Raw genomic sequence first — 13,105 nt, forward strand, 5'->3', positions numbered from 1 at the left:
AATCCCAGGGCGTTCTGGGTGACAGAGGTCAAGACTTTTCCTGACGTTTTCCTCCACACCTCTGCCACTTCAATTCCCATTTCCAGATATTCTATTCACTATTATGGGACCCTCTTCCAACCCTGAGGATTTTTACCTCTTGACTTATGCAAAAACACGTGTTTTCTTTTTCCTCCTACATAGAACATTATTGCTATTCCACAAATGGTGGGTTGGTCAATCAACAAACACTTATTTAGATATCCGTGCTGCCTGGCTAATGTTACACGGATTGTAATTTCCCTGCAGTAGGTTCCCTTCCTCTTCTGGGAGGCTTGGAATTAAGTAAAAGCTACACCCTTTCCCATCACATCAGGCTGGGCAGTCAGGAAAGGTCCAGGACCGAGGCAGGATTTACAGTGAATATTCAGGCTACATGTGCCTGAAGTTGGCAGAGTGGTGGTGAGGGCGGGGGGTGCTTCGGGAGGCCTGAGCAGAGAGAGGAAGGCTCAAGGGGTGTTCAGAGAAGAGTCTGGCCAGAGCCATGGCCAGCACATTTGACCAGCACCCAGCACAGCAGGCTGTTTGCTTTGCTGAAGTGAAATGAAGGATGTGGGGTTGTCAAATCAAACTTGAGAGGTGGAGAGAAAGCCTGGCACAAAAGGGGAAAAAATAATAAAGCTGGTTAAAAATTTCATTAGACGTTGGCCAAGCACCAGCATGGAGACAGGTGTCATCGAGAAAAACAGCTGAGGCATTTTGATGTCCCCTCTGAAGGCAGCTGAAACATCAGGGCAGGGAAGCCATGGGGAGGGTGTGTGGCCAGCTCACGCATCATCATCTCAGTTCAGGGATGGGGCATCACCAGGAGGCTGGAGGAGGTGAGTTGCACTGACCACCAAAGGCCAGGGCGGAGAAGGAAGAGGGTCACTGAGAGGCCAGAGAGCAGTCGGGGAGGAGGGAGCGAAAGGTGGGCACAGAGCAATGAAGAACTGAGTCAGGTGAGAAGAGGGCACTCCATTTATTTGAAAAGGAAACTAAATATGTGGCCAAGTAGGGTTTTTCTTTTTTTGTATATATAACCTAGCAAACAAGCGAGTTCCTGGGGAGAGCTGAAACCCCCAGACCCTATATGACATTCCTCTGATCATGACTCTAAAATCCATAAGGAACAAGACTGTCTTATTCTTCACTCTATCTTCAGCGTCTAGCACAGGGCTAGCCCATAATAGGCACTCAATACATGTTTGTTGATTGAATCTAAAAACAATACCCACTGAAAAAAACAATACCCACTGAAAAAAACAATACCAGGTAAAAGATTTTTCAGGCCTGATGCCTATAGCATTTGCGTGAATACATGTTGATGAAAGAAAACATAGAAAACCAGAAGAAAAAGTATATCCAATTCCAGACTCAAAAGATGAATTGCTCTTTGGGTTCAGGGAGGGGGCAGGGAGCAAGGGAAAATCCATGGGAAAAAATACCAAAAGGCCTGAGTCACACCACTCACCTGAAAGACCACTCTGGACTTCTCCAACAGGTAGGTCCTCATGTTGGCCCCAATGATGTGGTACCTTTTGTCAAAGCCAATCTGAATATACTTCCCAAAACGGCTGCTGTTGTCATTGCGAGTGGTTTTAGCATTTCCAATGGCCTGTACCGAACAGACAAACAAAGGTGTGCAAAGCAGGGAGGGCTGTCTTGAATTTAGGATTGGATGTTTGTGGCAGCATCTGTCTCTATTCTCTTCCTCTTCCTTCATTACAGAACATCCCTGCTACCAGGATGACAAGGGGCCGAGCTAAGACAAAACAGAAGTTCATTCTCCTGTCTCCTTTACTCCTCACGATGGCCAATGAGAGTAATGAAGTGGTTTGCTTCCTTTTTCCTGTCTGGAATGCGCAAATGATGGCTACAGCTGTAGCAGTCATCTTGGGACCAATGAAGGAAAGGTCTAGAGAATCACAAAGACTACTGCCCTGACACCTTTTGAGCCACCAAACCAATAGCTCTGAACTTTTTGTGAGAAAAGTAAACCCTCCTGTGCTTAATTCACTTTGATTAGATGCCCACAACTAAGCAGCCAAATATCATTCCCAACTGATAAACGGTACTTCCTAGCAAGAGACCAGAGATCAACACCCACCCCTCCTCACCTTATCACTAGGACAAATCGGGAAGCCATCACTCTCTTGGTACCATTTCTTATGCAGCTGCAGGGACACAGTTCAAAACACTTGACAATAATTTTAAAAATGAGTGGCTAAATGACGGGCCTTGCTGTGTAAATACTCACTTTCCATAAAATATCACATTGCTAGTGGATTGGTAATATATTAATATTTTAATCCTTTTCATGTTTACTTTTTAGGTGGTTAAAACACTTGAAAAACATACACTATAACTTTTCAGTCGTCTAGGAAATTTGAGGCACAAAGAGGTTGAAAGAAAATCCAAAATCCCAATCCGCCTTCTACTGCTGCCAGCCAAATCCAAGCCACAGAACTATTACTAGCTCCTGACCTCCCCAAAACTATGTAAGGCTCAGCTGGCAGCTGTTATTAACAAGGCTAACAGACCAGCTGAAAGCAAATCACTACTGTTTAAAAGGTCAAAAAGTTGACCTCTAATACTCATGAAAATGTCCCGTTAAGTCTTGATAAGGAAAATTATCAACTATTCCTATTGTTGAGATGAGTCAAGTGAGGCCTTGAGTCATGCACTCATTCACAGACACCTAAGCCTGGCATTGCACTAAGGAAGCTGTTGATCCCAGGATGGCCTCACTCTGCATATCCACTCACTCTCCACGTATACAATGTGACATTCCCAACGTGTCGCACATCTTCCCACTGCTCTGTGTCCTACTGCGGCAGCCTAAGCCCAAGTTGTCATCAACTCTTTCCTGGAGTCTTCAATGGCCTCTCAATGGGCCTCCCTGAGCCCACTCTTCTCTATTCTCCACTTCACCACCAGGGTTTTCTTCTAAAATATAAACCCAGTTATTATATTTCCTTGTGTAAAATGCTTCAGTGGCTTCCACTGCCCTCTGAGATCAAGCTTTAAATCCTCAGCGCGGCTTGCGAGGCTCTGCAGGATGACCCAGCCTTGCCTCTCGTCACTCTTGCCTTTGATGTCCAGCCTCGAACAATCGTGAACTCTTTCCTTTCTCAAAAGACCTATGTTGGCGCCGGCCCAGTAACGTAGCGGTTAAGTGCGCGTGCTCCGCTTCGGCGGCCAGGGGTTCCGGGATTCGGATCCCGGTCATGCACCGATGCACTGCTCGTCAAGTCATGCTGTGGTGGCATCCCATGTAAAATGGAGGAAGGCGGGCATGGATGTTAGCCCAGGGCCAATCTTCCTCGGAAAAAAGAGGACTGGCATCGGACGTTGGCTCAGGGCTAATCTTCCTCACCAAAAAAAAAAAAAAAAAAAAAAAAGCCCTATGTTCTCTCTGCCCCCCACTCAAGTTTACAAATGCCGTTCACCTAGCTGACTCCTCCTCTTTCTTCCAGTTTCAGCTTAAATGTTGCTTCTTCAGGAAGGCCTTCCCTGACCTCACAGGCTAGGTGAGCTCCTCCCACCACGTGCTCCTGCGGCCTCTACACTTCCCTTCTTGTTTCCTCTCCCCCCTAACTCCGTGAGATATTACCCCATCTCCATGAGAGCAGGGACTGCACATCCGCTTCAGCATAGGATCTCCAGCACCTATCCCAGTGCGCAGCACACAGCAGTCATTCAAAAATATTTGAGTGAATGGAAGAGTAAATGAACTTGGGTTTCAGTTTTCTTTCCTGCACAATGAGAGTTTTGGAGTCCTTGTCCTCAAAGGTCACTTGCCACTCTATGGTCCTAAAATCTCCCATTGAGGCTGCAATATAAACTTTTCTTTAAGGGTTTAAAGTGTATAAAGCAACCCATCCTTCACATGTATGGTGTGTGCCTCTGCAGAGAAGTGGGGGAAAGTGTAACCTTGGTATGTCGGGTTGCCCTGAAGGATACCTTGGAGCATAGAATATGCCCAAAGTCAGGGAAGGGCTAGAATCTGGCCAAGCTGAAATGACTCTGAGAGAGATGACTAATCAGAGGAGTTCATGTCACAAGCTCCCTCTAGTCAAGGAAGATAGGGACTCAAGCCCCCCAGCACCCACCAACCTCATCATCTCAACAGAGGCCTCTGAGCACCCACTTCTCCTCCACGGAGCTCTCTGATCCTTCAAGGCACACATGACAAGCCACCATCATACTTTAGTAAGCCAATTCTGTTTGGAAAATAGCAAGGAGGGCTGTGTTCCCTAAAACGCTGGTAAAAATGATCATTTCCCCAGGCCTCCATCATGAGCCAGGTCCTGGGCTGGGCTTCTTTTAGTCTCCTTTAATCCTGACAAGGACCCTAGGAGACAGGCATTAACAACTTTCATCATACTTATGGGGAAACTTAGGCTCAGAAAGGTTAAGAAGTGAGCCCAGGGTCACATGACTGGGAAGTGGCAACACCAAGATATAAATCCAGACATGCCCGAGTCTAAAGTCTGTTCATGCCACTTGGCTTCACAGTCATCCCCCAACTCTCCAAAGCACTCACTAGACAGGAGATGCCACACACGGGGTGACTTCTCACATCTCAAATAGCCAGGTCAAATCAAAGGATAAAAGACAAAGACATTAATCCTCACTTCTATCTTTTTATGAGAAAGCGAGGAAAAGCCTCTCAGAGGATGGTAGGGCATCAACTCATTACTCTGACAACTAGTAAGTTATGAATCAAACATCTACCCTAACTTTCCTGTGTAAACTCTATCAGGGTGACTAGTCGGTGAGAAGTTTCTCTTCTTAGACTTATTTCAGCTAATAAATGCAGGAGGAAAGAGAATGGAAAAACCACCATTTTGTGACTCCCGAGGAATTAATAAATCACTGCATAATCAATGGCTGCTGACATCACAAAAAGACAGCTACATATTCTGAGCCTCTTGATGGGAGCACACAACACTGCCAACAAAGAATCCTTGGTTTGAAAAAAAACAAAATCAAACCTGAATCTGATCAAGCCTCTAAATTTTTCTGCCCTTTTACAGGAAATACAGGAGGCAAAGGAACATGTTAACAACATTATGAGGATGCAATCAGGAAAGGCTGGTTTGTGGAACATTCTAAAGAACAATCTACTTTCAATAAATAAGTCTCAATTCCAAAATTTCAAAAGATTCAAATTTTGCAATTTATAAAATGGCAACAAGAGCCTTTACTCTACCTGAGACCACTCCTTATGATAGCTTGGGAAAGCTTGCCCCAGGTCTGAAGATCACTGCCAAAAGACTCTCTTACCTCACGAGGCTGCTTTGAGAAGCAGAAGACTTGCATGTAGTGCTTTATCTTTTAAACCTTTGCTAGATTTTTCTGGTTGGTGACTAAGGAAACATTTTGATGCAGGAGGAAAGCAAGTCCAGTTGTTACAGATGATAAAAACCCACGCTTTGACCCTCACTGAGTCCACAGTCCAGCAAAAGGGGCGGATATGATGCAAGTAGTTAACATTTGGAAAATGAGCAAATGATATAAGCAGAAAATTCACAGAAAAAACTCACATGACCAATAAACATAAGAAAAGATTCTCAACCTCAAGAGTAAACAGAGAAAGGCAGACTAAAACGATGGCCCAGAGTGGCAGTAACAAAGAACTGTGGTACTGTGAAATGATGATGAGGATGTGAGGAAAAGGGAACTCTCCTACACTGCTGGTTCAAATACACAAACTGGAGCAACCATTCTGAAGAATAATTGGGCACATCTAGTAAAATGGAACATACATGTACCTAACAATTCAACAACTCTACTTCTAGATATAACCCAGAGAAACTCACAAAGTACACAAATGAGTATGCACAAGAATGTTCAATGAGGATTGTATTTAACAATAAAAAAAGAAATATAACCTAAATGTCTACCAATGGGGGAACAGATAAATATAACGAGATACTATAAAGCTGTTCAACTAAGTAAACTAGAGTATGATTCATGGATAAATAAAAAAAATGTTGAGTAAAAAGCAAGTTGCAAAATGGTTGATAGAATAGGACACCATTTATATATGACAAAACAGAACAATCTTCTTCATGGTTTATGAATACAAAAATACGTAGTAAAACAAAAACGGACTAGAATAAATAATTTCAATATAATTGGGATTACACAACAAGAAAGTACATACTGAGTACTGGGGAAATACACAAAAGGGAGGAATTAGCCATGCCCAGCAGAATGGGAAAGGCTTTAAGAAGTGGAAAATGCAGTGGATCTTAAAGGGTGAGTAGAATTGTACCAGTAGGGAAGGAGAAGGGATTCTATTCATGAATATAGTGTGGGCAAAGGAACGAGGATATGTGTGAGAATGGAGAAGCATGGAGTGGCCCGTGTGTTGAAACACAAGAGGAGATGGGCTCAGTAAGGTACACTGGGGCAGATTCCTGTATAAATAGGTTAATAGTTGTAGGCCTTCTTGTTTCTTTAGCTTAAAAAAAACTCAAACCCTGAAAATTATGTAGTAACTGCTCTTAGTTTCTATCAACTTTGTTCACTGTACCCCAGCCCCTTTTCTTTCTCCTAGGATGAGGGGAGTCTCTGTAGCTCCTGGAATTCTATGCCTGCAGATTCCAGTCACCCCAAGAAGTCACACGAGCCCTCCGGCCTGGACTTGGTTCTGTTCCCACTCTAAGAGTCTCTTGATTACCAATGCCCTTTTAATCAGCGCAGACTTGTGAACAAATCACTCCCGGGATGCTGACAAGTTCTTACACAGAATGGGGTCAGAGAGCTCTGGCGCTGACAATAAATCATCCCAATCCATCCCAGCCAATCCCAATCCATCCTCAAGTCGCCTTTAATTCAAACAACTGCCACTTAGTGCAGCCCACGGGGAATTCTGCCTCCTCACACTGCCCTCAACGTTCGGTCTCCCCAGGAGGCATCTGCAGTTGCTGGGCTGCGGAAATAATGAGATGATGACAAGACTAACTGATTGCTTCGTTGGGAGGTGCCACCCTTCCCCGGGACAGGGGCAGGGTAATCAGTAATCAGCTGTCCCCTGATTAAGACATACTTTGTGTTGGCTGTAGCCCTCTGAGGAGCCACAAAGCCGACTGGGCTCCTGACACGAGGGCCCAGCTAGACTCCAAGCTGGTGAAAAGTCAGGTTTTGGCAGTGCAAAAGCTGCTCTTTCTCTGCTTGGCAACACTCTTTCTAATCCCATCCTGAGTTCTTCCTCGCTATAATTCTTCCTTTCCATGTTCATATCCAAGATTTCTCTCAAATATAACACTTAATAACAGCTCGAGGGACAGTCTCTATGATGACAAAATTCTATATTTGACAGAATGAGCCCTCAGGACTTACCCACATAGTTTCCAAGGTACCAATTTGCACAAGATAGAAATTTAATGTTTTGAGCCCAAACCACTATAGCATTTATTTACATGACATCATGAAAGATTAGGCTGGTTCACGGACACACTTCTCCTCCTTTAGACCTTGGCAACTGAACCACATCTTGTGTATTTCTGGATGTATGTGGCTCTCGCATTTCTCCCATGTCAAAGCACTCTGCCTCCCCAGCAGTCCACCAGCCTACTCAGGCCATAATGGATGCTGAAAACATTAGATCATTTTAGACCACAGTCATTTAAAAAGCATTCCCAAAGCAAGGACTCAAACAGATACTTGCACACCAATGTTCACAGCTGCATTATTCACACTAGCCAAAAGGTTAAAACCACCCAGGTATCTATCAAAGGAGGAAAGGATAAACAAAATGTGGTATATACACGCAATAGATTATCTCCATAAAAAGAAAGAGTACTGATACATGCTCAACATGGATGAACCTTGAAAACATTATGCAAAGTGAAATAAGCCAGACACAAAAGGATTAACATTGTATGATTCCACTTACATGAGGTACCTATAAGAGGCAAATTCAGAGAGACAGAAAGTAGAATGGAGGTTACCTGGGGCAGAGTGGAGGGCAGAATAGGGAGTTATTGTTTAATAGGTACAGAGTTTCTGTTTGGGATGATGAAAAATTCTGAAAATGGATAGTGGTGATGGTTGCCAATGTCATTGTAAATGTACTTAATGCCACTCAATTGTACACTTAAAATGGTTAAAATGGTAAATTTTATATTATGTATATTTTATCCCAACAAAACAATAACATTTAAAAAACCATTCCCCGTGTCTCATACCTGTTTAATAAAGTGGTGATCTGTCTTCACTGAATTCCCATCTTGAGTAATAAGAACTTTGTTCAGTCACCAGAGATCAAACAGGTTTTTTCCCTTCTGTTTTGCCCAGAAAAACCACTTACTCTCTTTCCAAAAGAAGAGCCACTCTGTGTCTTCGAAATCTTACTACCTAAAAGATGAACTGAAACTCAGGGGCAAGGGAGAAGCTGAAATCCTTGTTTCACTCTCATTTGAGATGAAACATGATGCTAATCGTAGACTGCTATCTTAGGTGCCTCCATTTAAGTGCAGTAGATGGTCCAAGGGAGGCCAAGGTTAAAGTCCACAATTGATGCCTCTGAACTGAGGCCACGGCCAGGCCCCTGCCTCAGGGCTTAGAATAAATGCTATGAGCAGACGCACAGGGCTACCAGCTAAATGTCTGACAGTAGGGAGTTAAATTATGGTAAAAGCATATTTAAACATATGTTTGCAGCCACTAAGACAATTCATAAAAAGCTTTATGATATGGGGACAAGGCTTATACTATAACATTCAGTGAAAAAGATGGAAGGAAATATATCAAAATGCTGAACGATTATCAGCAGGCTGTAGGATCAGGGGGGATCATTTCCCTTCATTCTTTCATATTTTCCAGGGAGTTGTTCTTATCTTTTTAATAGGTCAATGGTTCTCAAGGTGTGGTACCCAGACCAGCAGCATCAGCATTACCTAGGAACTTATGTGAAATGCAGATTCTCTGGCCCACCCCAGACCTTCTGAATCAGAGACTCTGGGGGTGGAGCCCAGTAATTCGCTTTAACAAGCCCTCTAAGGCAATTCTGATGCACAGTGAAGTTTAAGAACCATTGTAATTGAATAAAAGTGGGGTTTTTCTGTTTTTATCTGTTTGGTAAAAATGTCTTCAACTGTATTGACCATTTTCCCAATTCACATAAGAACAAATACCAAAATTTGCTTCTGTCGAATTCTTAGTGAATATGCTGTGTCCTATTACTCAGCAGAGAATAAAAGTTCTCCAGATAATGCAACTCTGTAGGCAGGAGATTTTGCCTGGATAATCAATGAACTCCTACGAATTGAGACTTAGAACGTACTCCTGCCCTTGGTATAAAGGAACAAGAGAGAGGGGACCTGGGAAGATCCAGGCAGGTTCTTGTTCCCCACAGCTCCAAAATAATCTGGAAGACCAACCACGTTGGTGCCTTGTGTCTTAATCAACGGGGCTCAAGGCTGTGCAGAGAAATCTGATGCTATCTTGGCAGCTTTCAGCCTCAATTCAATTTCTTCTTAATAAAACAAAGGGGCTGCTCAGGGCTAGCAGAAGGGCCTACTCCTACCAGACTGTAACCCAGACAACAATGAAGAGCATCTGCTTCAAAGGCAGGAAATCAAAGCTGGCCCAGGGACTGTGAGGCCATTTAGTTCCACTCCATCAGAATTAAGTTTTTATAGAGGAAAGGAAGAAAAAGAGAAATGGAGTTCTGGCCCTGTAACATGATTTGTTACAGCAAGATCTAAGTTTTAGGAAATCTCTCTGGCCCTGCACTTGCATCGACTACTCTGAGCCCACCCAGGCTGGGAGGTGGAGGGGCAGTGAAAATACAGACCAGACCTGTCCTGGCCAGTTCATGCCATCACAGGTAACAGATTCTGTTATCACTTACCTTTTGGCTCTACTTTTCCCCTCAAAGATAAAATCTTCAAGGATTTTGGGAGTAAAAAAAAAAAAGGGAATCTTCTACCTAGGCTTCCCCATCCCCATGAGAATTGCCCTCCTGATTCAGTGGGCCTTCACAGCATCGAAAGGTTTTGGTGAAGCACTGATTTGCTGACACATGATGGCAGTATGGGAGGGGAACAGCAGCAGAGGTGGTAGTAGATGAAGAAGAGCTGTCACTACAGCATTCAGCAGAATCAAGGGACAGGAAAACATGAAGAAGATACTCTGCCCAATACTGGGGACCTGTAAGACACTACTAGCTCAGGTTATTCCCAAATCTGTGGTTTTAGGGGCATCTTGATAATTTTTTCCTCAATAGTGGACAATGGGTTCTCTCAGGGAGAGGCCTGAATGCTAACCATGTGAGCTGCTTCCAAGGACTCTTGTGATCAGCCATGCAAGGCTGGACACCCAGCAGTCTTGCTGCCAGCAGAAGGAAATCCAGCGAAGAAGGCCAAGGATGTTTGGAAGGCTTTACCTCCATGATGGGACTGGACGCCAGGACCTTCTCTTCAATGTTGGTGTCACTGGCTGAGCCACCAACTGTGGCGAAATAGCGCATGGCATACTTGGCTGACACAGTCTTGCCGGCTCCAGACTCCCCGCTGACTATGATGGACTGGTTCTTCTCATCCCTGGAAAGGAAGAAGCTCTGGTCAGTTGTTGGCTATGGAAAGGCTCTGCTGCCTTCCAGAGACTCTATTGACAAGGACCTGAGCCTGATCAGGAGCATCTCTCCTTCTTTTAGGGATAAATATGAGGAACAGCGTAAAAAGAGTCCACCCTCCCTCACATGCCTGCACGAGATCTGAAAGTGGGGAGAAACACAGGAGTTCTGAAACAGGCTTACAAATGGCACCCACGCTTCTTTATGACCCACAGGAAGGGGGACACAGCCAGCTGGTCACTTTCCCAAGTTGTCTCTGGATGCAGTACCCCCTAGACCATTCCTATATACATATAAATATATATATCTTCTGAGAATTTACATATATACATGCTTTCAGTGACATAATCTCGCTTTTGTTTCTGTTATGTGCCCATCTTGTGCCACTGTATAAGTTATATTTTCTTCAAGAATGAGAATCTTTTCTTCTTTTTGTATTTGAGCCTAGCATCCCAGCAGACACAGCTTTGAACATTTTTGTTCATACAGATGTATCACAAAGGGCATGCTATTAACCACCAGGCTGATCTTGCCTCAAGTTTCCCAGAAATTAGATAAAACGGTTATCAATTGTAATAAGAGGGATTTTAGTCAGACTAAATGGAAGGCAGAAAGAAGATACTCTACATCAGATAAAAATGCACCTATATTTATCCCTTTAAAATAGATAGTAGGAGGTCAGACAAGTAACGCAAAGAGCAGCCTATTTTGTCTCCAAGGACCATGGATATTCAAGCAGGGAGTGAGAACAAATGTTTGGGCAATGAACTACACGTAAGGGCTGTACTCAGCCATCTACCTTCAGTTACAAATCCACTACCCGGAGGGCAGGCACTTCGCTTTCAGTCTCCAGTGCCTCTAACAGTGCCTGGTACAAAGTACCAGTATATTGTTGGAGTGGAAGCAACTTAGGGATCAAGCAGCCCCCTTCTTTTCCAGATAAGGAAACTGAGAAGTGTGAAGGTAGGTTTAGAACACAGGTCTCTAGGCACCAGCCCAATACTCCTAACACCAGCTCCTGTGGCTTCCTGGGTAGAGTGGGCTATAGAAGAAAGAACAGAAAGCCACCGTGAGCTGCCTGCCCCACCTCGCTAATTATCAACACGGGTAGGTTGCGGCTTATCACAACATGTGAATGAATGTTGGCCCTGCTTCTGATCGGGGTCAACAGCCAAGAAGCTGGAAAAGTGGGGTGATAATACTGACGTCAACTAGAGATGGACTAGCAAGACAGAAAAGAACTGGGGTGGAGGTGGGAGCACCAGAGGAGAGTCCGGTATGGTAGGTGGGCTTAAGAAATCTTAACCTTCAGCCTCTCTTCAAGGTCAGCAAAGAGCTGTGTGGTCTCCGCTCATAAATGTTCATCAAACGGGGAGGGACCTGAGGGAATATAGGTGGCTAGCAGACACTACTGAGAAGATGAAGCTGAAAAAAACAGATCTTTCAAATTGGCTATACAACCAATTACTTGAAAATGTATGCAGAATCCTACCTGGTATATGGAGGATGGAGTAAGAAGTGGCTTTCTGGGATCCCTTGTAGTTCTAGGATATCACTGTTAGAGTGTCTATTTCTTCTCTCCTTGTTCCTGTGACATCTTTACATTGAAAGGTGGCCTCTAAAGAAGCCTGTGGATGCTTATATTTCCCATTCTCATTTATTTTTTATCTTAATTTTATATGACATCCAGCGGACCCTGAGGATCATGACAGATGCCCCCTCTCCTCTCAATACCTTCATAATCAACTCCTTAGACAGCTGTTCAGAGCACAACCATCCCAGGTGACTAAGAGTAGAACAAGCTGGGCTTTCAATCTGAAATGGACCTAAGTTAGATGCCATCTTCCACTCCCTGTATCTGCAACAAGGAGAACCAGATTGCAAGAGCCACGCCCCAAAGTTCAGAGTTTTGCCCAAAGTCTGCACATTTAACCTAAAACAAATGGACGAGCAAAGGATACGTCTGAGCAATTAGTCCTTAGCAGAAAACTATGTCGAATGGAGTGGTATATACTGTCCAAAGAACTTAACAAAGATTCCTGGGAGCGACACACGGGTGCCAGGAGAGAATCAATCAGAGCAGCGGGGGGACTGAGTGCTGCCAGGCTCCCTGCGGCAACACAGCACACACAGGAAATTGGACTGCGAGGATACCCAGATAACATATTACATCTGGCACAGACAAATAAGGCACAGACCGGTGACACTTATCTCTTTTCACCTGCAGTGTCAAGATGGAAACTGCCCTGTGCATCACTGGTAAATGACTGAAAAGTCATGCACTGCTCAGGAAAAGAATGACTCACACAAGAGACAGAGGAGTTTGAGAAGCAAGCAGGCTATTCTAAGGGTAAGTGGCAGGAAGTCAAAAAGGGGGCTGGTTTATGTGACAACAAAGTGTCAGGAACTCAAAGGAGAAGGAATCAAGGCAGGGAAACAAAAAAAAACTGGCAGGATGTTAAGGTAAATTTTGGTGTCCTAATGAAAATGCGT

General features: G+C 44.1%; 1 protein-coding gene across 2 annotated transcripts in view; it reads right to left on the reverse strand.

The window, feature by feature from the left end:
- The window catches only part of MYO5B (myosin VB), a 338,131-nt gene that overhangs the window by 142,378 nt on the left and 182,648 nt on the right, over positions 1 to 13,105 (reverse strand). For both annotated transcript variants that reach the window (XM_058557083.1, XM_058557084.1), the window contains exons 5-6: positions 10,424 to 10,580; positions 1,493 to 1,636 (exon numbers count right to left, since the gene is read on the reverse strand). In XM_058557083.1, coding sequence (XP_058413066.1) covers positions 1,493 to 1,636; positions 10,424 to 10,580 — 301 coding nt within the window. The remainder of the gene's footprint in view (positions 1 to 1,492; positions 1,637 to 10,423; positions 10,581 to 13,105) is intronic.

The sequence above is a fragment of the Diceros bicornis genome, chromosome 16, assembly GCF_020826845.1.
Source record: "Diceros bicornis minor isolate mBicDic1 chromosome 16, mDicBic1.mat.cur, whole genome shotgun sequence".
Lineage (NCBI taxonomy): Eukaryota > Metazoa > Chordata > Mammalia > Perissodactyla > Rhinocerotidae > Diceros > Diceros bicornis.